At 42.1% G+C, this 23,663-nt stretch overlaps 1 protein-coding gene across 3 annotated transcripts in view; it reads left to right on the forward strand.

Annotated features, from left to right (window-relative positions):
- Positions 1-23,330, forward strand: part of LOC147643048 (uncharacterized) — a 31,848-nt gene extending 8,518 nt beyond the window's left edge. Inside the window, exons 2-7 of one of the 3 annotated variants that reach the window (XM_086836983.1) lie at positions 6,952-7,345; positions 12,552-12,754; positions 13,964-14,298; positions 14,330-14,436; positions 14,865-15,191; positions 21,174-22,253. In XM_086836983.1, the coding sequence (XP_086693109.1) occupies positions 7,218-7,345; positions 12,552-12,754; positions 13,964-14,298; positions 14,330-14,436; positions 14,865-15,191; positions 21,174-21,801 (1,728 nt within the window). In that variant the 5' untranslated portion in view covers positions 6,952-7,217 and the 3' untranslated portion in view covers positions 21,802-22,253. Of the gene's footprint in view, positions 1-6,951; positions 7,346-12,551; positions 12,755-13,963; positions 14,437-14,864; positions 15,192-21,173 lie in introns of all 3 variants that reach the window. The other 2 variants (XM_086836981.1, XM_086836982.1) reach the window with 2 other exon arrangements.
- Positions 23,331-23,663: the final 333 nt, after the last annotated feature.

Here is a 23,663-nt window from a genome sequence, read left to right on the forward strand (position 1 = left end):
TAATTTCACAATTATGCTAACGCAGGCAGTTATCCCCCGGAGTGCGGGCAAAAATGGAAATTTCGTGTTTGTGTTCGTGTTTATCTTTTGCCTTTTCATTATTGGCACTTGAAGTCTTGAAGCATTAATTGTGTTTATCTCAAATTCCATTTTCAAATTGCTTTTGCGGCTGATTCAATTAGTCTGTCAATTAGCACTTCTGACGTAGGGTCAGCGATAAATATACTTGTCCCGGATTAGGCATTTTGTGAGTTTAACCCCAAAGTTCTTTAGCGTTCATCAATCGTCGAATCACTTCTGACCCGGCCACAGGCCGAAGGACAACGGAAAAGGGACACTCACGGATTTCCCACCCACTTGCCGGGCACAAATTGTCGGTTAACTCACAGTGCCAGTGGGCAGTCAACGTCCCACAGCTGGTTAATTATATTTATCCCGAAGCTACACATTACAGAAGCTTCTCTATAATTTCAAATTTCACGGACAGCAAGAAAGAGAGAAGGGAACAACGTGGCGTATACGCAATATTCTTGTAACATGTTACGGCAATTCATTTGTTGATTAGCCGCGGCAAATTGTTGGCAGCACTGTGAGAGTAAAAGTAAAAAAAAAAGGAAGAAACAAGCAAAATATTGCCCCGGGCCAGTGGCCGGAATAATAAAGCCACAAATAATAAACAACGAAGCGTGTCCGCGTTCGTGTCCTGCCTCGTTGTCTCCTTGTCGTGTTCCCGTGTTTTATGCCATTTCGTGTTGCCTGCCTTTCAGCGGGCTTGCAGTCTGAAATTTCAATTTAAAAGCTTGTAATTTTTCAAGGCTTCCTCCGCCACTCAGCTAGATATGTTCAGAGGGATAAAGTATATATATATATATACTTATATAGGGTCTGGCCTGGTTGTCACTCGGTTCCAGCATCATCATCGGCGCGTCGTTCTCATATGTGTGTTTGTGTCCGTTTCCCTTCCCCCTAAATTCACTCATCCATATACTGAACAGACAGTAAAAGTTCGTCTATCAGCATTTTCCCAAAAGTTTCTAGGCAGGCTTTAAGGTTCGAACATGACGGAAAATGTAAGCTGAAAGTTAAAAAGAAATATGTTAATCGAGTTTCCAAAGGCAGAAATTTATTTATTTATTTAGGAAGAGGAAATAATTGCTCGTAGTTGATATTTATTGGATTTTTACTTTAAACTTTAATAGGGATGATATTTAAACTTTATTCGATTTTGCATAGATATGATTTTGATTTTAAACAAACCAAGACATCTAGACTTTATTGGTAAACTTTTAATTAGAGTTATGATTAAGTTCTGTTTTGTTGCCTAAACTTTCTTTATTGAATGGAATTTACAAGTATATTTCTATTTTAGAAGTAGTCAATAAAATACTTTGTTAACTTTTAGTTATCACTTTATTAAAAACCTATATAGAATACCTCTAAAAAGGATTTCATAACTCACTTTTTCATTCAAATCTTTTCCATAGGTAATTAACTTGGTGACAGTATCCCTTTTAGCTAATATTTACTGTACTGTGTCAGCTGCTCTTGTTGTTGGCCAGCGTTGGTTGGCTTCTTTGTTGGCTTGTTTGTTTTTCGGCCGACTGCATGCAGCGAGGCATGAAATCTCTGCAACCTTTGCTCGCTTTTTTCCCACTCCTCTACAACCCATTGCCTTTGCCACGCCGGCGGCCTGAATGAGTGTGTCCCGATTGTCCTATGCCCCAAAGCTATTTGCCAGGAAAAACTACTGTATGAATGTGAGTGTGTTTGTGTGTGTGAGCCAGTCAATGGAGGCATACAATTTCCACCAAACAAAAAACGGCTATGAGGGGGTGACTGCCAAGTGGGAAAGTGGCGGAAAGCTAAAGAAAACAAAACATGGCAACTTGAACCATAAATGCTAGCCAAGTCAGACGAAAGACAACGCAAGCTATCCACTGAGAAAATAAATATTAAAGAAATATTTGCTCTATTAAGGAACATTTTTCTTATTAATGATAAATACTTTTATTTATGTTATTTTATTTAATTTTCACTGAAAGTATTAATTTCAAATATTATAATTTCGTAAATGTTTTCAAGTTTTTCCTTTCTGTGCACTCATCACCATTCTACATAAAAATACTTTTCAAGGCTGGCATTTTCATGGCTGGACGCTTGAATGAAAATAACACTCATACGCCCCGTTGTCGAAGATGTGTCTAACTCCTGGTCGCTGCTTTTAGTTAGTTTTTCGTTGCTTGTTGCCTTGATGAGAATTCCCTAAATACAGGCAACCTGAAGCCGACAAAAAAGAACACCTTCAAACTCACTTCATGCAACTGAAAATTCCGGACCCAAAGGCAATCGCAATCCTCTTAAGGCGCCGCCTTGTTAACATGCCGCATTTTATCCGCATTATTTACGCTCTCCCAGTCGCTCATCGCCCGTTTTGACGTCGTGCTTTGTTTTAACGGCTTTTGTTAGCCCGGCTATTTACACTGCAAAATTGTACTCAAGTGCTAATATTGCGGGCGATAAGGTCGCACATTTTGCTTGGCCGGCCGAGTGTTGAGTGGCAACTGGCTTGATATGGCCAGACAATGCCAGACAAATAATAACTGGGATGGCAGGTCAAATGGCAGTTTGATGGCAGGACTAAAGCCGATATCGGAGAATATCCATACAGCCCCCATGGGGGCGGGATAGGGCGGTACAAGGCAGTCTGTACAAAACTAGGGCAATTTTCAGTGAGGTGCATCGAGAGTGCTTAGCCTTAGATAAGGATTCCTTGAGTCAGGGAGCAGACACAGGCTAGCCGATGAAGCCACTCGTATTGCCACAACGTCTGAGACAATGAAGGCCAAAGGCTTCGGCACAAATCAGGGTAGAGGGACCAAATTATCCTTAAATTAGTCTGTGCAATAAAGCTCAAATGATTTATAGCCCTATTGATTATAGTAAATATATAGTTATTTATAGCAGAGTTTATCTTATTTTAGATTTATGTAAGTCCAATTTTGGAGACCCTAAAATATTTGTATATCTATGAATTATTTGAACCAGATTTCTGAAAACTAATAATATAATGTTAAGTATTTTTAGTTGCAATAAATAATCTCAGTGTGAAGAGTAAAGTGTGAACATTATTGATAAAAGATTCCCCAGCAGGCGCCTCAAATCACCTTATTCGAAATTCCAATTAGGCTGTCTGAGACAAATTTAGCGAGAAATTTCCAAGACCCCAATTCAATCCTGTCATCCAATCCCCCAGTCCTTAGCAGTTTGGTGAATGCGGCATGTTGACAATTAGTCCTTTAAATTAGGTGGGCAGAACCGGTCCTTCCAACTGATTTCCGAGACTGAGTCCTTGTAGCTTCTCTTGTGTGCCGAGCTCAAATGAAATTGATTGTGCTTTTTGCTGCCCTCTCCCCCCAACTGGGATCCTTTTGGCTTAGTTTGAGGTGTCCTGGCTGAGAGGTGTTGGAAGAGCGCGGGATGCCACTGAGCTGCTCGTTAGCTTTAAGGTGTTTTGGTATTTGGCTTCGTGGCCAGCCGACAATGAGACGAAAGCCGAGTAATTAAGACAGAGGCAAACAACGGAACCACTTAAGCGCCATCGAGGAGCAGGGAGCAAAGACCAGGCACCCCAGGAGCGGCACAAACGGCACAAAGGACAAAGGTCAGCGAGCCACTTGGCTCGTTTATGCGCCTTTTATGCTGCAACTTCATTAAAATTTACTTTTATGAGAGCAAACAAATCGTTAAAAACATCTCAAAGCTCCTCCACAATGCCTGCCACGCCCAGCTCCCGCTGCGCCTCCCCTTTGGAATAGTGGAGGAGCAGGCGCAGGAGCAGACAGTCGGGGCAGGAAACGTGGCCGGACAACGGTACTTTTAATTACTTTCTGCATAAATTTGCACTCATTTCCGGCCTTTACTCTGTCCGTCTCCCACTGGAGAGGTGTAGATGTCTGGACCAGCTGGACGCTAAATGGAAAACAAATTTGGCAGTTACAAGCGCGGTCGAAACAATAGTTGTTCGAGCTTTGCTCGAAATGTGTACGGGAGATTACTAAAGATTATTTTTATATCAAATAAAATACTAAATAAATCATTGAATTAAGATATATAAACCTAAAGACCTAGGCTACTTTAAAAAGTATATACTTCTTATTCCAAGCACAGCTGTTAACATATATATTTAAACATATTTGATGTGCTCCCAGCTTAGCGCTTTGTTGTCCCGAATAAAAAATTATGCAAAAGAAAAGTGTAAAGGCAAGTGAGAGAGGTGCTGCTGGCCCATAAAGGGAGTTGGTCCCGTTCGCTTTATGCCAGGCACTTGATGGCGAAGCAGGGCTCTTAGGTCTCCTCCTGCCATCGTGCCATCCTGCACATGTGCTGTCGTCCTTTGGGTGTCCCCAGCCATTGGCTTCTCGGTTGTCCCCCTCTCTCTGTTCGCTGCCAAATTGTTATTTAATTATGGCATCCTTTCCTCCAAAAAGCCGGGCCAAAGATGAGAGTGGTGGAGTCGTAGTCCTGGACCGCAACCGGTCACGTCCCGGCGTAATGGCGAATAAATCAACGGCGGAAACGCTGCAGGTGACGTGCCACCGATGTGGTTTGGGGCTGCCATCTCCACCTGTCCAGGATGTGTCGTTTATCGTCCTTCGCCAAAGGACCCGCTTAAGCGGCAGCGGCGGCAGCAGCGTGAAATGATTGACTTTAAAGGCAAATTGCGCAATCTAAGCTCCGAGCTCCGAGGAGCCGGCGGGCGTATACGGAAATGACTTGCAACAGAGGCAGCACGGGCTCCAATCAGCGGCAGAGCCTGGCATGACATTCAATTAACTCGATGTCGAGGCTGCGAGCCAAAGCCGGGGACCGTATTCTGGATGGCTAACCTGGGCCAAAAGCCAATGTTGTCAAATGCATTTGGCGGGGATAGATATTCCGGAAATTAAGAAGTAGAGATTGGACTTTGTGGGAGTATATACTGATATGATATTTATGACCAAAAACCAAAGTCTAATTAACTGAAATAGCAAGGATTATAACGTTTACTTTCACTCTATCTTTCTCTGAAGTGTTTTTAATTAGTAATCACTTCTCCATTTGAAAAGTAAAGGTCCTTGATCTGATGGTTTACAAAAACAGAACAAAAGACAGCTGTTTAATTTAGGAATACATTTCTGGCCATATTTCGTTCAGCTGCTTGCTTCTGAGATGAAACAATTTAATTCTCGATGGCAGACACATATTCCCATTTCCTGCAGTAACTGTTATCTCTCTTCGATTGGCCGTGTCCGTCGTCCTTTTTGTCTCCACTCCTTGCCGGCAACTGACATCCATCTGCACTTGACAGCTTCCGGCTGTGATTATCAAATCAAGAAATAATTGCTTCGATGCCCGCGTTGCCAGTGCCCTCATCAAAATGTAATGGCTCCGTTTGATTCGTGCTGCCTGGCCAGCAGCTTCCAGTAATTATTTCTGGCAAACAGAGCTCATCAGGAATTCAAGTTAGTCGGGCAGGATCTCCTCGCCCAGTGACCCAAATACGTACGGCATCATAATCATTTATCAGAGGAATCATTGTCGGCTCAAAGGAGAGCTCAACCAAGGACAACGAAGGCGTGCAGCAATCACTGATTTAGCAGGATTCCTGAGCTCCCATCAGCTCTCATTCTCCTCCTCTCGTAAATAGTTTTCGATTGCGGCCAAGCAAATAAGTCAATATTAAGTTAACCGACAAGCAGCATCTGATGCTTTTGTGGAATGTCCCTCAACCGGGTTTTGGCTGCGAAGCAATTTCTTATCCTTTATCAAGGCAACTGTCGCCCACAGAGTGGTGTACAGCGAACAAAACTTTTAAAAACAAAATGTTTCGGTATGAAATGAAGTCAAATAAGCTTTTGCCACTAGAAGAAATGACATTTTCATAGGAATTTTTCTTAATATTATTCAAATTTTCACCTTTCCCATTATAAAACTGATATATTTCTCAAGATTATTCTCTCAGTGCCTGCGTGTGAGCTCGACTTGAGGTTGAGTCTTGGGATGTGCGAGTGTGAGTTCTGAAAATGTTTTGAAAATCCACTCAAGCTCACTTAGGAGTCAGCTGGCGACGTCGCATTGACAGCAGGTGGAAATTGGAGGGTGTCAGAGAACTCTTTGGGATTCCGGGGATTACGCTTCCCCCCCCCCATTCCCTTACCCTTTTTGGCACACCAATAAACTTGACAGTTAATCCGTAATTGATCTGGAAAAAGGTACGATTATGATAATGAAGCTGACAATGAGAATGCTGATGGAAGTGCTTGCCACTGACAATAAGAGAGAGAGCTCAAGGAAAACTCAAGGGAAACTCGAGAAAAACTCGAGGAAAAAAACCCTCAGATAACACAGATACATTGACCGAAAATAAAGCCGCCGTAAGGACACTTGTTTATGTCCGGTGTCTGCTGCTGCTGCTGCTCTGCTACACTGTCGCTTTAGGTTAAAGTCCTTTCGTCCTGAAAGCCACATGAATTTAAATTTTTATTTGACAATAATAAAAGCACGAACGTGGCAAGATAAATGTCCTTGGGTGTAAGCGTCCCATGGCTGGGGAAATTCGTTTATGGAAATGCGTAAAACGTCGGGATATTCGCAACTTACCTAAGCAGCTATAACAGCAGATCATAAATAAAACAATATCATATGAATGCATATTGCGCGTGTGTGTAATGGAAGGGAAGTGGGCTATGGGCGATGGGCGATGGTCTTTGGGATGTGGGATGTGGTATCTTTGCTGTAGAATTGTGTAGATGTTGGTGTCCTGCGACAAGCAAGCGCAATATTATTTGCTTCTTGGCACGCAATTGTTGGGCAAACAAACGAGGCTGCTGGGAGCACGTGCAGGTCCTGCCAGGATATGTAAATCCATTCGTGTGTATGCTCATTGCCATAACCGTGTTCCTCCTTCGACAGTTCCCTGCCAAGATGGCGATAGTGAAGGCGTTAGTGTAACACGAACCCGAAGCGAAAAGTGAGCAAGGACTACGCCGGGAGCATACCAATGCCAGCACGATGGCGCAAGTTGTTGTAAGTGGTGCTGCCGCAAAATAACCTGCCAACGGCAGCAGTCGGTACACGAAACAGCAGCGCAGGAACTTCAACAGGAGCAGGAGCAGCATCAGGAGCATCCTCACCAATATCACCAGCAGGAAGGACCACACGAGAGCAGCGGGAGCACTATGGAGGACACTGCAGCGGGACCGGCAAAGAAAAGCGGCACCACGCTCTCCGTGGACCGGGCCGCCTTCCTCCTGCTGCGCGTCAGGAAAGTGTTCAAGAAGAAGCGACAGCAGCGCAAGGAGCGACAGTAAGTCGAATGTTTGCCATTACTTAACCACTGCGGGGGGTGATTTCAGTGCCGGGACGGAGCTGAGCGGGATTTGTTGGATCCCCGGGATTTGACGCACCGCCGGGCAAAGCCCAACGAATTGTCAAGCAGCCGAAGGCAAACAGAATTAACAATCTGTTTGAACGGCGGATGGAAGCCGGATTGGGCCGCAATCAAAAGCGATTTAGTTTGCCATCGAATGGCCATCAAATTGCTGGTCCGAAACTTGAATGCGTTTGAGGGATAAAGTTATTCTGCTTTTATATTTTTTATTTTTTTTAGTATCAAATAAGTATCAGCAAACAAGCTCGGCTTAAAAATCTATTCAAATAACCAAATCAAATCGTTTTTTTTAATTAAAAAAGTGATTTAACAAATAAATAATGAAGCTTGTACAATGGCTTCTCTGATACCAAGATAATTTATATAATTATTTAAAAAGGAGTTATCCAAAGTTAAAGTTAAGCAAAGTTAATTTTATTATACAAGTTGATTTTAATAATATTTCTGTATTAAATTTTCACATTTTTTAATAACTAAGCTTTATTTTTATATAACAATTTTTTTTCAACAAATCGAAGATTAAAATACTCATAACTTAGCTAAAAATGGTTTAATTTCAATTCGAAAAGCTTTCCTATGTTAGTTTTTATTAGGTTAATAAATCTGCATAACTATAAATAACTCTCCATTTAAATGTACACTCTGTTTTAAACAAATAATTTCCAAGAAATCCTTTCAAAATAAAACTGAGAACTGCCTGCACATTTTGCATCACTTTCTTCCCAGAAATAAATTGAAAAAATCACCTTATTTCCTATGTAAATTCTAGGACCTTTTTTTTTGCTGAGTCAACTTCTTCGCCTGCCAACGCATTTTCGAGGCCGGATGCACCGTGTGAAGGACCCTCAAGGTGCCAGATAAATAGCGCGTAGCACTTGGCCCCGGGAATCCTTTAGCGGCCAAGTGGATGGGCGTGGCATGGTGCAAATGAGGTCGTGGCAGCGGCCAAGTTGAACCCCCAATCTCGATTCCTATGCACGTCCTGCAGCCAGTGCTCATTTGTCTGGTGGGAAAGCTGCTCGTTAGAAATTCGCAGCTATGTTTATCCGCATTCTACTTTTGCTTATTGCACAGCTGCTCTTTAAGAGTGTTTTTCCCCCACGTCCTGAATGAGAGAATGTGCGTGTGGCTGGGGCTCCTTGCTTTTCCACCAGCTATAGCTGCAAAGTAAAATTTTTGGAATTTTTTTTCCCTGGCTGGCTGCATCGTCGTCGTAATGAAAATGCTTTTTATGTCCTGGCATTCGCATGCCCAACATTTGCTTAAGCAGAGAGCCCCCGAAGAATGCCAAGCGGCAAACTCAATTAGGCACGAGCAGCCCGTTTTTTTTTTCTTTTTTTCAAGTAGATTCCCTTAAAGTTTACCCGCTTATCCAGGAATTTTCCTTTAACCCGTTCGTCCTTGGGGGCGGGAAAAGGTCCGCCATCCGATGATTTGATTACACGAACAACATTTGCTCTAATTATGCACGCACATGTAAACACAGCACACAGCAAATGCAATTACACGATTCCTCCACACACACACACAAGCACACATGCTGGATTACAGGGCGCACACACTGCGTATGCGTAATTTGGCAAAGCCTTTCGGCTTAGTTGGCCTTTTTCAGACAAAATGCCGCCCAAAATGAGACAGGAATGATGTCGTAACTGATGTTAATGTAGCTGATACCGATGTTTACTAGAGAACTTCCATGTGTTTAGGTCAGGAACTTCATTAGTTTCCCGGATAAAGTGTCCGAGGTGCCAAACAGGATTCCCTAAATTCAAGTATGCAAATGAGAATTGTGATGATCTACGAGTGAGGCGACGGTTGTAATTGAATCACAAATTAAGAACGAGGTTACTCTGAATGATAATCTTCCCTCAAGGACCCCACTTCATATGGCTTTGATCTGCCCTGCTGCTGGGCGACTCATTAAATAACACAACACCTCTCTCTCTCGCAAGACTCCATTATCTGGGTGTAAACTTTTACGCAGGCCAGGACCTCGTCTTAAAAACACTTTTCACGGCAATTCCGGCAGCATGTTAACCTTTTTTGTTCACTCTTTCAGTCTCCCGTTGTTGGTGGGTAATGTACGATTTACGGTTACGAGTATTTCACGTCAATTATGTAGATCCGCTTTGAGTTATGTGAGTGGGCCGTGCCGAGATCCCCTCACCTCTCAACCCTTAATCCTTAATGCCGAGTCCTTAACCCTAGGGCCTCCCTTCCCCCTGGCTTTTGGCGCCTTTTGCTTCCTGGCTTTGTTGCGTTCGCAGCTCCCTGCTGCGACCTGTAACAGCTTGCCTTTAGTGGGTGCCAGTGCCACTCGCATGCTGCGTCCCTGCGAGCGTGTTTGCCTTTGTGCTCAACGCTCTCGACAGCGCCTGCCGGCGGAACTCAAAACGCTCAGGCTGGCTGCACAGCCAGAAAAAAAGGGAATCGAAATTCATAATTAATATGAGGGTCACAGGAGGAGGTATTCTGTCAGAAAAAAGCGAACGGTATGGGTCTTATATAGTATAGAAAGGCATGAACTGAAGGTTAACTTGAGTATTAAAATACAATTATTAAAACAAAATTCATTGTCCACAAACAGAGTATACATTAACCAAGGTTTATTCTAGTCTGAAGCTTGGAAATTAAATATGTTGAGCTGGCTTCCGTTTAATTTCAATAAAAATCAATTTTACTTTTCCTACAGAATAGTATGAAATCTTTTACGACTTTTGACTTAATCGATTCCCATAAAGATTGATGGCTTATAACTAAAAGTTAAGCTATTTGCTATGCATATAAAAGTTAATTCATTACTAGAGCATGCATTTTGAACACGCCAATGCTGTTTTGCCAAAACTTTTTAGGCCTCGGAATTGAATTATCCTGAGACACGGAATGTGCGGTTTTGGGGAAAACGAAGTTCAAGTTGAAAATGTCTTTAAAGGAAACATTTATTCATATGATTCCTCGATTGGTATTTTCTTACTGGTTACCTAAACCTAAAATATAATTCTCTAAGAAGATCCAGGTTGAGACAGTTTCTTTATTTTTCTGCCAGTGTGCCCCCTTATAAACTTTAACTTATTTCTCTAAAGCATTATGTAATTTGCCCCTTTATTTATGTGTGGACATTGTGCTGTGTTGCTCTTTTGGCAGCTTTAACTATTTCGCATGTTTTCTCAAGTTGCCCGCTGTTGTTTCGCGCCCACTTTGCCACTCCTGCCATTCCTGCCCCTCCTGGCGACTATGCAAGGACGCAGATAAATTGCTTACATGATTCTTTCCTCTCTGCTGCAGCCTGACTCCGTGGACCAAGTAGGAAGGTGGAAACTAAGTGCGGGTGCAGCCTTTCCTATTGAATGTGCTTGTCCCTAGCCGGGATCTTGTAAATGCCTTTGGGTGGGAAAAAGTTTTGCTGATTTCTGTTCGTTTGGCAGCCCTCCGCTATCGTCATCAATTTTGCAGGGAACTCGTTGGAACTCTGCCGGATATTCGGGCGCCTTGGCAAAATGTCAAAGTCAGAAATAAATCAAATAAAAAGTTTCCTATTTTTTTGTTAGTATCGATAGCATCGTGCCTTTTTTTTCTCTTTTGCATACAACAATATATGCGTGCAGTTCAATTGGTGGGTGTGTGGGCTTTGAGTGTCCTTTTTTTGGAATGGGTTAACCCGGGGTGTGCAGCTGTTCCATCTGCCAGGACAGACATATCTGGCGTAGGCGTCGAGTTGGGAATCGAGTTCGAGTGCCAGGAATTCGAATTCAATCACACATCACAGGCTGCAGGAATATATCTAGGAGCTCATGCAAAAACGAAAAGAGGCAGCTGTCGTGCACAGCGAATGTCGGCCTGTTTTGATGGGCGGCGGTCTTTGAGGTGTTGAAAGTAATTTCCACACAACAATCAAATGTAATTCACATGCGAGTGCCAAAAAAAAAAAAAAATGGAAAGAGCAGAAATGCGCAAATCGACAGCTGACAATGACACTCGCCCAACGCACTGTGGCTCGAATTAATAAACAAATTGCATGAGTGACAGTCAGGGCTGACGCTCTCAACAATATTGAAATATGCACGATACAGAAATCTATTAAATACTTGGAATAATAACAACAACATACTACTTTTTAATGAAAGTTTGCAGATATTATTATCTTTAATTAGGGTATTATCATTTTATTCAGAAGCTTGCAAACAATGAAGGAGTCATTTCCGATCCTATAAACCATATATATTCTTGATCAGCATCAAAAGGGAAATCGATCTAGCCATGTCCGCAAACAATTTTTTATTTTTCAAAACTTTCATAATTTCATAAGGGGTTATAATAGTCAAAAATTGACAAAGATTTATTGACCGAATAAAAACTAGCACAGGAAAGCTCTCCGAATTGATATTAAAGCATTTTTAGCTTAGTTATGAGTTTTATAAAATTTGATTTGTCATACAAAAATGGCTGTTATAATTTCGATAAATATTGATTAATTGATATATATTCTAAGATTTCAGTCGTTGCTATGATCGATTTCCGACACAAATTAAATGCCGAACTGCAAGGGTATATAAACTTCAGCTTCCGGAAGTTGGTTTCCTTTCTATTTTTCTATATTTTTGTAGTTTGAAAGATTAAAGCAATATTCGATATTTAAGAGTTAGTTTAAGCACTCAAGGGACGCCCACAGCAGCAGTTCACTTACCGCTTAAATAAAAGTCAAAATAAATAAACTTCAAATCGCAATAATAATTGGAGAGCTATGCCCTTTCTGACCCCCCTGAGAAAGATTTTTCTCACAGATGACAAACATCGAAGAATATAATTTGTATTTCCAACATCCCAACCTTTGACCCAGTGTGTCAGAAAAAAAGGGTGTTAAAGTAAAGGGCTGTTCGAATGTATAGGGGTGGCTGACACATGCAAATGGAACGGAAATGGCATGGAGCTGTGCAATGAGGACGTCGAATAATTGCATTTACTTGCTGCCACTCCCCACTCGTCGCACTTAATAAATAATAGCATTAACTTATTATTGTCACTTTCTTTTGCTCTTCCGCACCGCCGGGTGTCCTTCTCGCGACGTGTCGCATCCTTAAACACTTTCTCACTTTCACCTCTTCTTCTCTCTGTCTGATTCCAGGGCCCAGCAGCAGAGTGGCGCCGCCGCTGCAGGAGCTGGCGGTGCGGGCGGCGGTGGCTCTGGATCCGGATCCGGCTCACAATCGCGCACGGGCAGCCGCAAGCTGCCGCCGCCATTGTTACGGTCGCGCACACTGCCCGCCATTATTGTGCCAGGACTTCCGGTCGTCTCGCTGCACACGGACAAACAAACATTTCAATTGGGTGCGTACATGCCATTGCGTTCGAAACAATTATGACCAGTTAATTATATCGCAAAAAAAGTCGGAAAAATAAAGTGTCAAATTAAAATTGCTTTGTTCTTCATAAGCCGCTTATTTATAAAAGGAACGTAAAACCTGAAAAATCACGTTTCACCAATTAATGATGCAAATATAATAGCTTCAATCTGGCATATATTATATAGACATATTCATTATCGATATTTACGGTGTTTATTCTATTAAAGGAGTAATTAAGGGGAAAATTGGAAATATTAACTCATGCATTTTGTGTATCGCAAAGAATTTAGATCAATTTATAGTTTGATTTTAATATTATGCCGCCTAGAAATCTTTGAAGTCCATTTTTTCTCTTTTCTTGTATATAGTTAGATAACACTTGTGGCTGAACTAAAACCAATAGCGAACTCGAATTGATATATTATCCATTAGCCAGAAATCAATTCCAGGCCTTACATTTCTCAACTTGAATTCATTTTTAAATTCTTCCATAGACTGTAAATGTAAAATAAAGTTTTGAAGCAGCTTACTATGGAATACCTTGCTTTGCTTTAAAGGCACTCACCTATACTCATTGCTAACTGTCATGCTTGAATACATTTTATTGAATCCGGTAAACTAATCAGATTCAATTTACTAATTAATCTCAGGAATAAGGGAATGTTTGGTGCGCAAAAAAGTGTGCTACAGAAAATTCTATGAAAGCATTATTGAAAAAGTTAAATAGCAAAGAGAAATTCCACAAGAAATTTCAAAGGAAAAGCTGGACAAAACAGCAAATAGCTGTGAGAGTTAAAGAGTTGCAGCTCTTTCAATTTAAATATACTGTTTTAAAGCTTTAATATGGGGCATCATCTGTATGTGCCACTCAAAGTAATTCTATTAAATTTAAAGGTCATTTCAAAAATAAACTAAGGAAAGCTTCAACTACTTTCTTTCGTGGAATGTCCGCTTCCGGGAAAACCATCCCCACTTTTTGAGGCAAAAGCAAATAGTTAAATAATGTAAAACGCTTTACAACATTATCCTTGCCTTCGCGGCAATGTGTGGGTGTGGCATGTTGTGGCTACAGAATATGTAATTAAAAACTTTTGACAGCTTTTCAGCCCTTGTTATGATTAAAATAAGGGAAGTGCATTTGGGGTATAAGCCCACATACGATTTCACCCACCGATTTAACTGACTTTTCCAGATGAACGTTTGCTGGCTAGCAAGAGCCGCAGCGGCAGTGCCAGTGGCCATCGTTGGTCGCTCCTCACACGTGGCAGCAACAACAGCAGCAGCAGCTATGCCACCACCGGCAACAACAATGCCGCCAGTAGCAACAACAATAACAACAACACACATTTGGCCAACAACAACAACACGCTGATGGTGAAATCATTGAATTTGCCAAAAGACGACAGCAATTTGGTGTACAGGCGCAAATCCTCTGGAAGCACACCGCACCAGCATCATGCCACGCACCACCACCACCACCATCATCATCACCTTCTGCAGCAGCAGCAGCAACAGCAAAGTGCAGCAGCAACATCTGCAATATCAGCAGCATTTGCAGCAGCAACACCAACAGCATCTGCACCAGCTGCAACATCTGGGCGATAGCTCACTATTCCATCTCTCCGACGATTTTGAGTGCCATGCGGATGGCTCCCTGCTGCTCAGGTGGGTCCAAAACGAATAAAAAGTCAACCAATTTGATAGTTTTCTGTAAGAAAAAAGGATGGAATTTGGAACAAGAAATGCCAATAATAATAAATCAAGAACATAACTAGGCTACCGGAAGGAGACGACTACATATTTCCGAAAAAGCAATCAACTGTAGTTGATGGCTCAACCATCAATATAAAATGAAATCAGACTTTATTACATTTTCAACCAATTCTAAGCAATTCTCTTGAAAGTTAAGATATCTATTTAAGCACAGAAAATCTGCTACCAAACCAAACACTCTAGCTTAGTCAGAATAACTGAATAAATAAGCTAAGACGGAGATCTTCAAAGGTGGCACCTTATAGATTACTGTTATCTTCTGACAACTTACGAACATTTTTCACCGTCGCGATATTAATCTTCAATATTCCCGTTTTCAGGATACCCGCCCCGCATGTGGTGGCAGCGCGTGCCTATCGCCTGGCAGCCCGAAAGCGAGCCGCAGCCTCTTCGGAGGCCACCACTCCTTTGGCCCGGGAACACACACTCCACGAACTACCGCTGGCGGAGGCATCTAGCTCCGGATCCAGCTCTGGATCGAGCACGACCTTCACGCGGCTGGCCAAATTGCTGCATCAATCAAGCGCCTTGGCAGGCAGGTCCAATCTGCAGCCACCGCCGCCGGGTGACAATGCGGTCCAGAGTCTGGGACTCGGCCTGGGCCTCGGACTTGGCGAGGAGGCGCCACGTCGTCTGTCCTGGGAGAGGTGCGTATACGTAATTTACAACCACTCATCCTGTCCTGCCCTGTCCTGTCCCGTCCCATGCGCCTTCTGCATTTGTGAGTGCGCTGTCTCTGCGCTGTCAACATTCACCTTGACTGACTGGTGGACTGGGGGACTTGGAGATAGCTGGTGCAATTAGCTAATTTCATTTGCACCCCCAAGTACCTGGAAAGCTGATCTCGGTCGTGTGTTCCCGTGTCTATCACCAACCTAATGGCTGGCCACATGAGGTTGAACGAGAGCCCGTGGACGTCGTGGTGATGACGGGCTAGCAGCTTGGCCGGCGGTCGAGTGCCGCATTTGTCTTCATTCGTTATGATTCACGGCAGGCTAATGGAGACACATGCAGTTGCAGGATTAACACGCCCCGGGATACCTACCCCGCTCTTCCTCCAGGTGATGCTGTGTTAATTAACGTCACACTTGCTCCACACGATAAGTTGTACAAATCAAACCGCAGCTGGACAAACGTGGGTGGACTTAAAGGTCCTTGTGGGAAACATAAGCTATGCCTCGGGGAAACCAATTAAGTAATAATCCAAGCTTATAAAACAAGTTGCGACACAAGAGCACTGATTAGGTAAAATAAAACCAATTAATATGGATTTAGGAAATTTAAATGAATACCAATGTACAATTTTAATATATCCACTAAAAATTATTCCTTTTTTTCGTTTGCGGTTTTATTCGTTTATTTGATTTGCCAAATGCTGAATAATTGAGAAGAGATCCATGTTAAATGAGTTATCCCAATTTTAGCTTCAGTTTCTACTACAAAATTCACACGATTCAATGCCTCTGCGGCTAAATCAAACGTGTCCTTATTAATTATGCAAGCACATTTATCGACTGGAAACAAGAGGAAAGTTGTAGTTTGGCATCATTTATGGGGAGCTAAACCCAGACTGGCCAATAAAACCTAGAAGTGCACTGTGCCACATGTCCCTGACGGGTTTAAGCAATTTACGAGCAGAAAGATTACGCCTTGAACTCTCGTCTCCACTCTGCAGTGGACCACTTGCCAGCGACCATGGTCAGGAGAGTAAAATCATTTTGGCAAACAAGCCGCAGGAGGTACGAAAGGACCTCCCGATACCCAAACTCCCACTGCCACTCGAACACTGATTGCAACGCTCGTCTCTCTCTCCCTCTCTTTTCTGACAGCAGGACATTCAGGAAGGAACAATGGGCAATGCATATCCTTTGTTGGTTATTTTATTTACATCCATTATAGTTGTTGATTAAATCGAATCATTTGTTGACTATTTAAGTTATATAACAAACATATCGGTCGGTATTGTTAGTGTAAATACCATTTTTTTTTTCCAAGATATAGTATTTAGTATAGTATATTGTATTTATCCCAGGGTGCATTTGAACAAAGAGCAGCAAGAATGGGAGTACTCCGAGCGCTGTTTTATGTGTTTAAACTTTGATATTTTCAAATGCGAAAAGCACAAAACTGAAACAAAAGGAGTCAAATTTTTGGGTCCTTGTTATTCTGTTTGTACTACTTTAGGTTGCTAAATTTAGAGTGAACGAGCTTGTACGCAAGTGGCAAAAGTAGAAGTAGAAACCAGCAATGCGCATAATAATAACTGCAGGGGCGGTGTGAGTTAGCAGTGAGTGGGGATCGAAAATAGCTACTCCCCAGTTAAGGTCTTAGTTGGGGTTTCTTCAGTCCTCACTGGCTTAATTGTGAATGCATTATTCATGAGCCAACAGCCAGAGAAAAGGAAGGCGAGCGACAGCCCAAACTTGCTCTGCAGCCATTTTAAGAGAGTTAAAGCATTGAAATTGGATAAGTCGACTATAAGTTACCTGGTAATTTCATATTTTATATAGCAATACTTAATTTTCAGACGTTTGGATGTTATAGAAAGATAAGATAAGAAAAGAAAGTAAGCTATTAAGTAGACTTGATCTTTGTAAAACAAAGTAGGAATAAGCTTGAAATTGATTTGAATATATAAATAAGGTATTTTTTGATCTTTTAGATTGTTACAGATCTATCCCAGGTACTTTCTAATAATTAATAATGGTAGGCATCTTTGAGAAGTGTTGATTTAGGTAAGCCTTCCCCTCTCTCTCTTATGTGAGATTCATAAAACCCTTGCCATGTACGCGGTATGACAGAGATGTGAAAGACACGAAGCGATGCCAATAAAACAAGGTCCTGCCACCGAGTTGCCAGTCTGATGTTGTGGATAAAGTTTTGTGCGTCTTGTTGCCGCCACCGACTTTGCCACTGAACTACATGGCTGAGCAGCCGAAAGACAACAAGATGCCACTGGAAGTTTGAGCAAACGAGCCATAACTGAAAATTGCGCATACGTCAAGTGCGCCATGCACACAGTAACCCCCATCAACACACACACAGAGAGAGAGAGTCAGATGTGAAAACAAATACAATGACAAAACTCATTAGCTTGGCTGTGTGGGCGGCAGCGGTAGGTTATGTAGTGTAAAATTTTATAAATTGCATGAGGCTTCGCGTCCAAAAAAAGAAACAAAAGTTTACCTAAAAGCCTCGGTAAAGTCGCCGAGTTTCTGATGTCAACATCAATTTGTGTGGCATCGTCGCCATTCTGTTTCTGATTTATTTTCAGTTTCACTTTGCGGCCTTTGTTGTGGGGGGTGGCATGCACTCAGGAAAAATTCGAACAGTAAATATCACTTAGCAAAGAAAAAAGGATTTGTATTTTTAAATGATAAAGATAATGTCATTTTCATTAATTACAAAACCATTCTTGGAATAGCAAAAAGTAAGCAGTATGTCAATCTTAATAACTATAACTTCTATATCCAATTAGTATATATATTTTTCCATGTGTATGAGTATATGTGTTTCGCATAAAAGGCCGGAAAATGCGAATGGAAACTCTGAGGCCTGATGATGAGCGACAGACAAAACGCAAAATTTGGCAGTTGTTGTGACCCTGAAAGAGTCGCCCGGTTGAAGTTGGCCAGCAGTCATTAGGCCTAATGTACGGCTCATTTGTCCAGGCCAAAATCAGAGACCGAAAGGGATATCGATCGCCATTCATGTTCATGTCCACAGAGTTAACCAACTTCCCTGAATGCCTCCCAAATGCACTTTTCACTCACATCCAATTACTTTGCAGGCGACACTAAGCCATGTCCCAGTCAATTGTTTTGAGTCTGCCAAGCCAGATCTGAATCAACTGGCAGCAGCCAGCCCTTATTAAGAGCATTTTCCACACTAGCTTGACAGTTACACCCCCCCCCCAGGTTCTGGCCAGGAAAAGCACCTTGAAAAGCATTAAGGAGTTTTCCTGGTGGCACGCCGAAAATTTCTATAGAATTTCATGCCACTTTTGGCGAACAACGTGCGAGACATTCAAGCACAACACACATCCTTGTAAGGGAAGGATTGTGCTCATGGATGTGTCACCTATTCTTGGCACATTGCCTGGAAATCACCTGCGATGGAGATGGTTGAGGGGTTCAGGGGAGTTGTGTGAAAATTGTAAATACGGAGCCAAAATGACAAACCAGGCATGAAAAGGCACTCAGGAGAAAGCATTAGGTGTCCTAATTTACAGAGAGAACAATGTTTTTATATGAATTCGAATTATTCAAGCACAAATTAATGTACTACAAAAACAATTGTTACAATAAAAGCAAATGATATTTAGATTTTAGTATATTATATTTAAACAATGGTTCATCATTATTTCTCTGAAAATATATATGTTTGCCTGAGATATATCTCATCTTACAAATGCTTTTGTCAGTGTTTGAATGTTTATTTAACATACAGGTCGACATGCTCACCTGCTGAGTGTATTCGACCTTGTCAAACGGAATTCTTGGCTCTGTTGTTGATATTTTCGGTGGGAAAACACAGGCCAAGTTTCTGTTTGGGCAGGTCTCTTGACTTATTGCCGCCAGTTGGCAGTTAGTTAAAGTGCTTGGGCCCCGGCGCCTGTATGCATAAGTTAATAACAATCATTATTATCGACAGCTCCTGCTCTGAGGTTTGCCGGCAAACACGCTGCAATCTGGCGGAGGTTAGTCAGCCAGGACACGGGGCATATGGTCGCCTGTCAGTCCTCATCTGCATCGCAGGCCAACGCCAGCGAGAAGGTTGACAACTGGCAAGGACAACCAGCCGCAAGGAGCAAGTCAAGTAGAGCTAACTAGGGTCTACTTTACCGCCTGTCGCCTGCCATGAAATATGTCTGTGGCTTGGGGTTCTATTTCTTCCGTACCCGTACCAAAACCGAATACGAACCGAGCCTCACTCAACCATCCCCATCAACGAGGACGATGACGAGCACAACTTTTCGCACCACAGTTCACTACAGGATGTTAACGAACACTTGAAGAAATGAAAGCCATCAAGTCCTCCTATCAGGTTATTGGTATCACCAACACCCTGAACATATTTCTAACTTTTTGTAGAGTGTAAAAGGAAAAACTGAGGGGTTGATGGGTAAAGGGTTCCGTTTGGGGGCATGGGGAAGCACTTCGTTTGTTGCTTAAAAGCGTCGTAATTTGATTGAATTTGCGTTGATTAAGCGTATTTAGCTGTTGGCAAATTATGAATGTGTTTAATTGCAAACTCACTTAATTGTCTCTGGTGGGTTTGATGGCAAGTAAAAGACAGGGATCGCAGAGCGGGCTTCGGTTTATTATGGTTTCGGATTAACAGAATTAGTGTGTGTACAAATGCATCTATCAGCAAAGAGGTCTTCGTCTTGTATTCTGTCTGCACTTCCCCTCCCTCGCTTTTCTCGCTGGAATTAACTTTTGCGAGGGCGCTGAGATTTGTCGACAGCTTTTGCGGTTTTAATTGAAAATGTTGCGCATACGACGTGATGTACACCAGCAGACGCACACCCATAGAACCCGCATTAATATATGGGCTTTCATTAGAGGACAAATTGGTTGCTGGCATAGGGAAAGTTGCCAAGGTTGGGGCGTGCTTAATGTGGTCGAGTTTCGCAACGTGACTCTGATTATGCAAATTCTGTAAATGAGCAAAAGAGCGACGGCTGGGCGGGGTGGAAGGATGGTGTGTGTTGTCAACCAATTTGTGTGTGCGGCTTGTGAATTAATTCAGGGCACTGTAAACACAGCAAAATATGCTGCTGCACAACACAAAGTTTCCAAACGAAACTTTGCTGTGCATCTAGCGGAATCGTGAACTGCAAGTTATGGCCATCAAAGCCATGCCCATCCCAGTTCCCAAGCAGCCGGCAAATTAATCCATTACTAGGCCGTCAAGTGGACCGTAAATTGCAGTTTACTTTGAACCCCCTTCCATTCAGCCTCGATTTGCTGCTGGCCATAAACTTGGCCAGTCATGGGCAAAAGCGTGCCAGCCAAGCTGGCATCAAGAAAAGTGCGGAAAAAGCAGAGAAAAGTGTTTAGCTCGAATGAAGAAATACGCTTGGATAGAAACATGCGTCAACTTTGTCAGCATTACCCACAGCACCGCATTAGCGCCAGCTGTCCACTGTTGTGGGTGCACTGGAAAAAAACCTCTTACTCTAAACAGAATATATTGCCCGATTTGCGTGATATGATAATAGCAATTCTCATAAGCCTTTTGATGCTGAATTAGTACAAGTATAATGGTCACAATAAATGCTTGCGTATATCCCCCACTTAGCTTGTATAATTTCTTTGCAGTGTTGAAAGCCCGGCCAACTTGCCTTGCCGTTTCCCCCCGGCGAGCGGCTTTCTCTGTTGACTTGGCCATAAAAAATGGTCACATTATGGCAACTAGGCCGGCCAGTGACCGCAGTGCCGCTTAATGGTCTGCGGGCAGCTCATTAAAATGTCCGACAGCGTGAAGTAATTACGATACTCTGCAAGTTTGCACTTGTCCCTAGATCAAGTCCCACTAGTCATCCCCTCTCCCCCTGCTTTTCTCCGGAATCCCGACCTCGTGTTTCCTGACTTTAGCATTCTGGTTACTTCTTCTCTTTGCAGGCGTAAGGACAGCAGTGCTCTGCAGCGTTCGGCCAGCATCGACTCCTTTGCCGAGATTGTGTTTAGCGACCTGCCCCGTACCTCGCTTGCCGTCACAGCGCCAGGTACCTCCACCTCTGGATCCGGAGGAGCCCCATCCCCGTTCAGCAAACGTCCATCGGCCAGCAGCCTGTACTCCACATCGACGACAAGCTCCTTTGGCTCACAGGCACAGGCCCAGCTGAATGTCAATTACGGTGACTCGGCAGCCGGATCCGGAACTGGAAGTGGAGCGGGCACGGGTCACCATGGGATACCGGGCGGCAATGGGGCCAGCAGCGCCAGCAGCAGTCGGCGGGAGAGCATGCTAAGTCCCTCCTCCACGCGACGCTCTAAGCTGACCAGAATCATAAACGGTGAGTGCAGAATATCAGATTCGGACTCGGAATCCGCAATTTATTCGATGCTGCAATGGCGGCACGAGGGGGCGATGCGTGCCATATTGAATAGAGTTGGAAAATATCTATGGACACATATTTCTTTCACAGAAACCTCTATGATGTTATTATATGTACACGAAAAAACTGGAAAGAAAATAACTTTGAAAAGCCAGAATCGAATCATTACTAATCTTAAAACATTCGCGTAATTTGAATCATTATTAATTAATATGTTTATATGGCCATTTTTTCAATATATCAAATTTTAAAAAACTTAGAACTAAGCCAATAACGCATTAATTTTAATGTCGGAAAGCTCATGATAGTTTTTGTCAGTTTAATAAATCTGCTTACTCAATTTCCAAATATAAAGAATTATTTGATATTTTATTTTTTAATTTTTGGAAAATTTTAACGATGTAACCCCTTATAAAAATTTGAAAAAATTTCAAACATTTTTTTTTTTGACTGAACCTACTTAGATCGATTTGGCAGTTCATCCTGATCATAAATATATATGCTTTATAGAGTCGGAAATGATTCCTTCACTGCTTTGCAAGCTTCTGACTAAAATTTTTACGACCCTGCAATGGTATAATGTAATCTTTATTACAATGTATTGTTTACTTTTTACAACTGTAGTTATATTTTCACCCAAAAAGATATAACTTTCTTTTATTCCATTTAATTGTACTTTTAGACTATTTTAATTGAAAGTTGCATATTGATAGCTAATATAATAATTTTTAATATTCAAACTTTAAAAAAAAAAACAGCTCCAGCTTCGAGTTCATATTAGTTCATTTTTCCAAATTTATCCGTATTAAGTTAAATTTATTCCTGAACTATTGTACCTTTCCCATCACTGTTGGTGTTGGGAATTAAACCCACTGACCGGCCAGAGGAGAAGTGGGCCTGAATGGAAGTAGCTCATCGTTCTCGTCATCAGTGGCTTATTTATTTCGCTGCAGCCGGCTGATTGAAATTCAAATGCGCACTTGAGTTTTCCGGATGGAAAGCCGGGCAGGCGCGGCATTAAATCGATTGCCACTTGGCCCAAGTGCTCAAAGCTCGCAGCCCTGAGTCCCGGGGATTGGAAATCAGAGCGGAAAAAGTCTAAATTTAATGAAAAAATCTGAAGTAACTGCACTCTGTTAAAGGCCATGAATTTCATATTGCACCTTCGGAAGTGAACTTTTCAGACCTCAAAATGGTGTAAAAGTTGAAGGTGAAAACTTTTTTTCAGTACTTCGTGGCTCAATCGGTTGAAATGGTTACTAGAGTTAAAGCCAAAGTTGTTCGAAGTCCCTGAGTGGTTTCCTTTTTACAAAACTTTGTGTTCCTCAGGATCAAACTTTTCCTAAAACTACACTTTTAAGCCTATCGGAGCGTACATTAAGATGGGGTAAGGGTCTGCGATTAATGCAAAACAAGTAAATTGATAACTATTCTATAATTTTGTTTGCTTTTAGTTGTTAATATTAGTTGATTAATTATATCCACATCCGGGGGAAATTGATAATGAAATGTGATAAATGAATCACCAAGAGGCTAGCTTTCAAGACCAAGGGATAAGCCTTAAGCCAAGATAACAAAAAATAGACTTCTAAAGAAAAAGGGTTCCTTCCCATAATCTCCCTTGCCTTATCGCTCTCCCCAGCAGAGGGTCTTGGAAGCCGCCGACTATATAGCTAGAGTTGCCAGTTTAACGTTTTTCCAACGACTTTTTGATACAAAATTAATATAAATAATTTAATTTGAAATTAATTAAAATCTTGTTTTGAAAACTAACAAAATAATTATTGATAAGAAAAGCTTCCTGATATTTACAAATAGAAACGAATATACTTATTTCATTGTTTTTCCGCTAAGATCAGCCATTTTTCTTGCCAACACTGCGACTAACTGTGAAGCGTTGACCATTAAAGGCCAACGCCAACGCTTGCGTCGACTGCGACGCGACTTCAACGCTAGCGCTGACATCGCACAGTGGCCAATTTGGTACTTAGCGGTACTTAATTAATAATCCAATTGAAAACATATTATTTCATTAAGTTAAATTCGATTTGTT

Source organism: Drosophila serrata, unplaced genomic scaffold, assembly GCF_035046125.1.
Source record: "Drosophila serrata isolate PLE 108 unplaced genomic scaffold, ASM3504612v1 contig_295, whole genome shotgun sequence".
NCBI classification, from domain to species: domain Eukaryota; kingdom Metazoa; phylum Arthropoda; class Insecta; order Diptera; family Drosophilidae; genus Drosophila; species Drosophila serrata.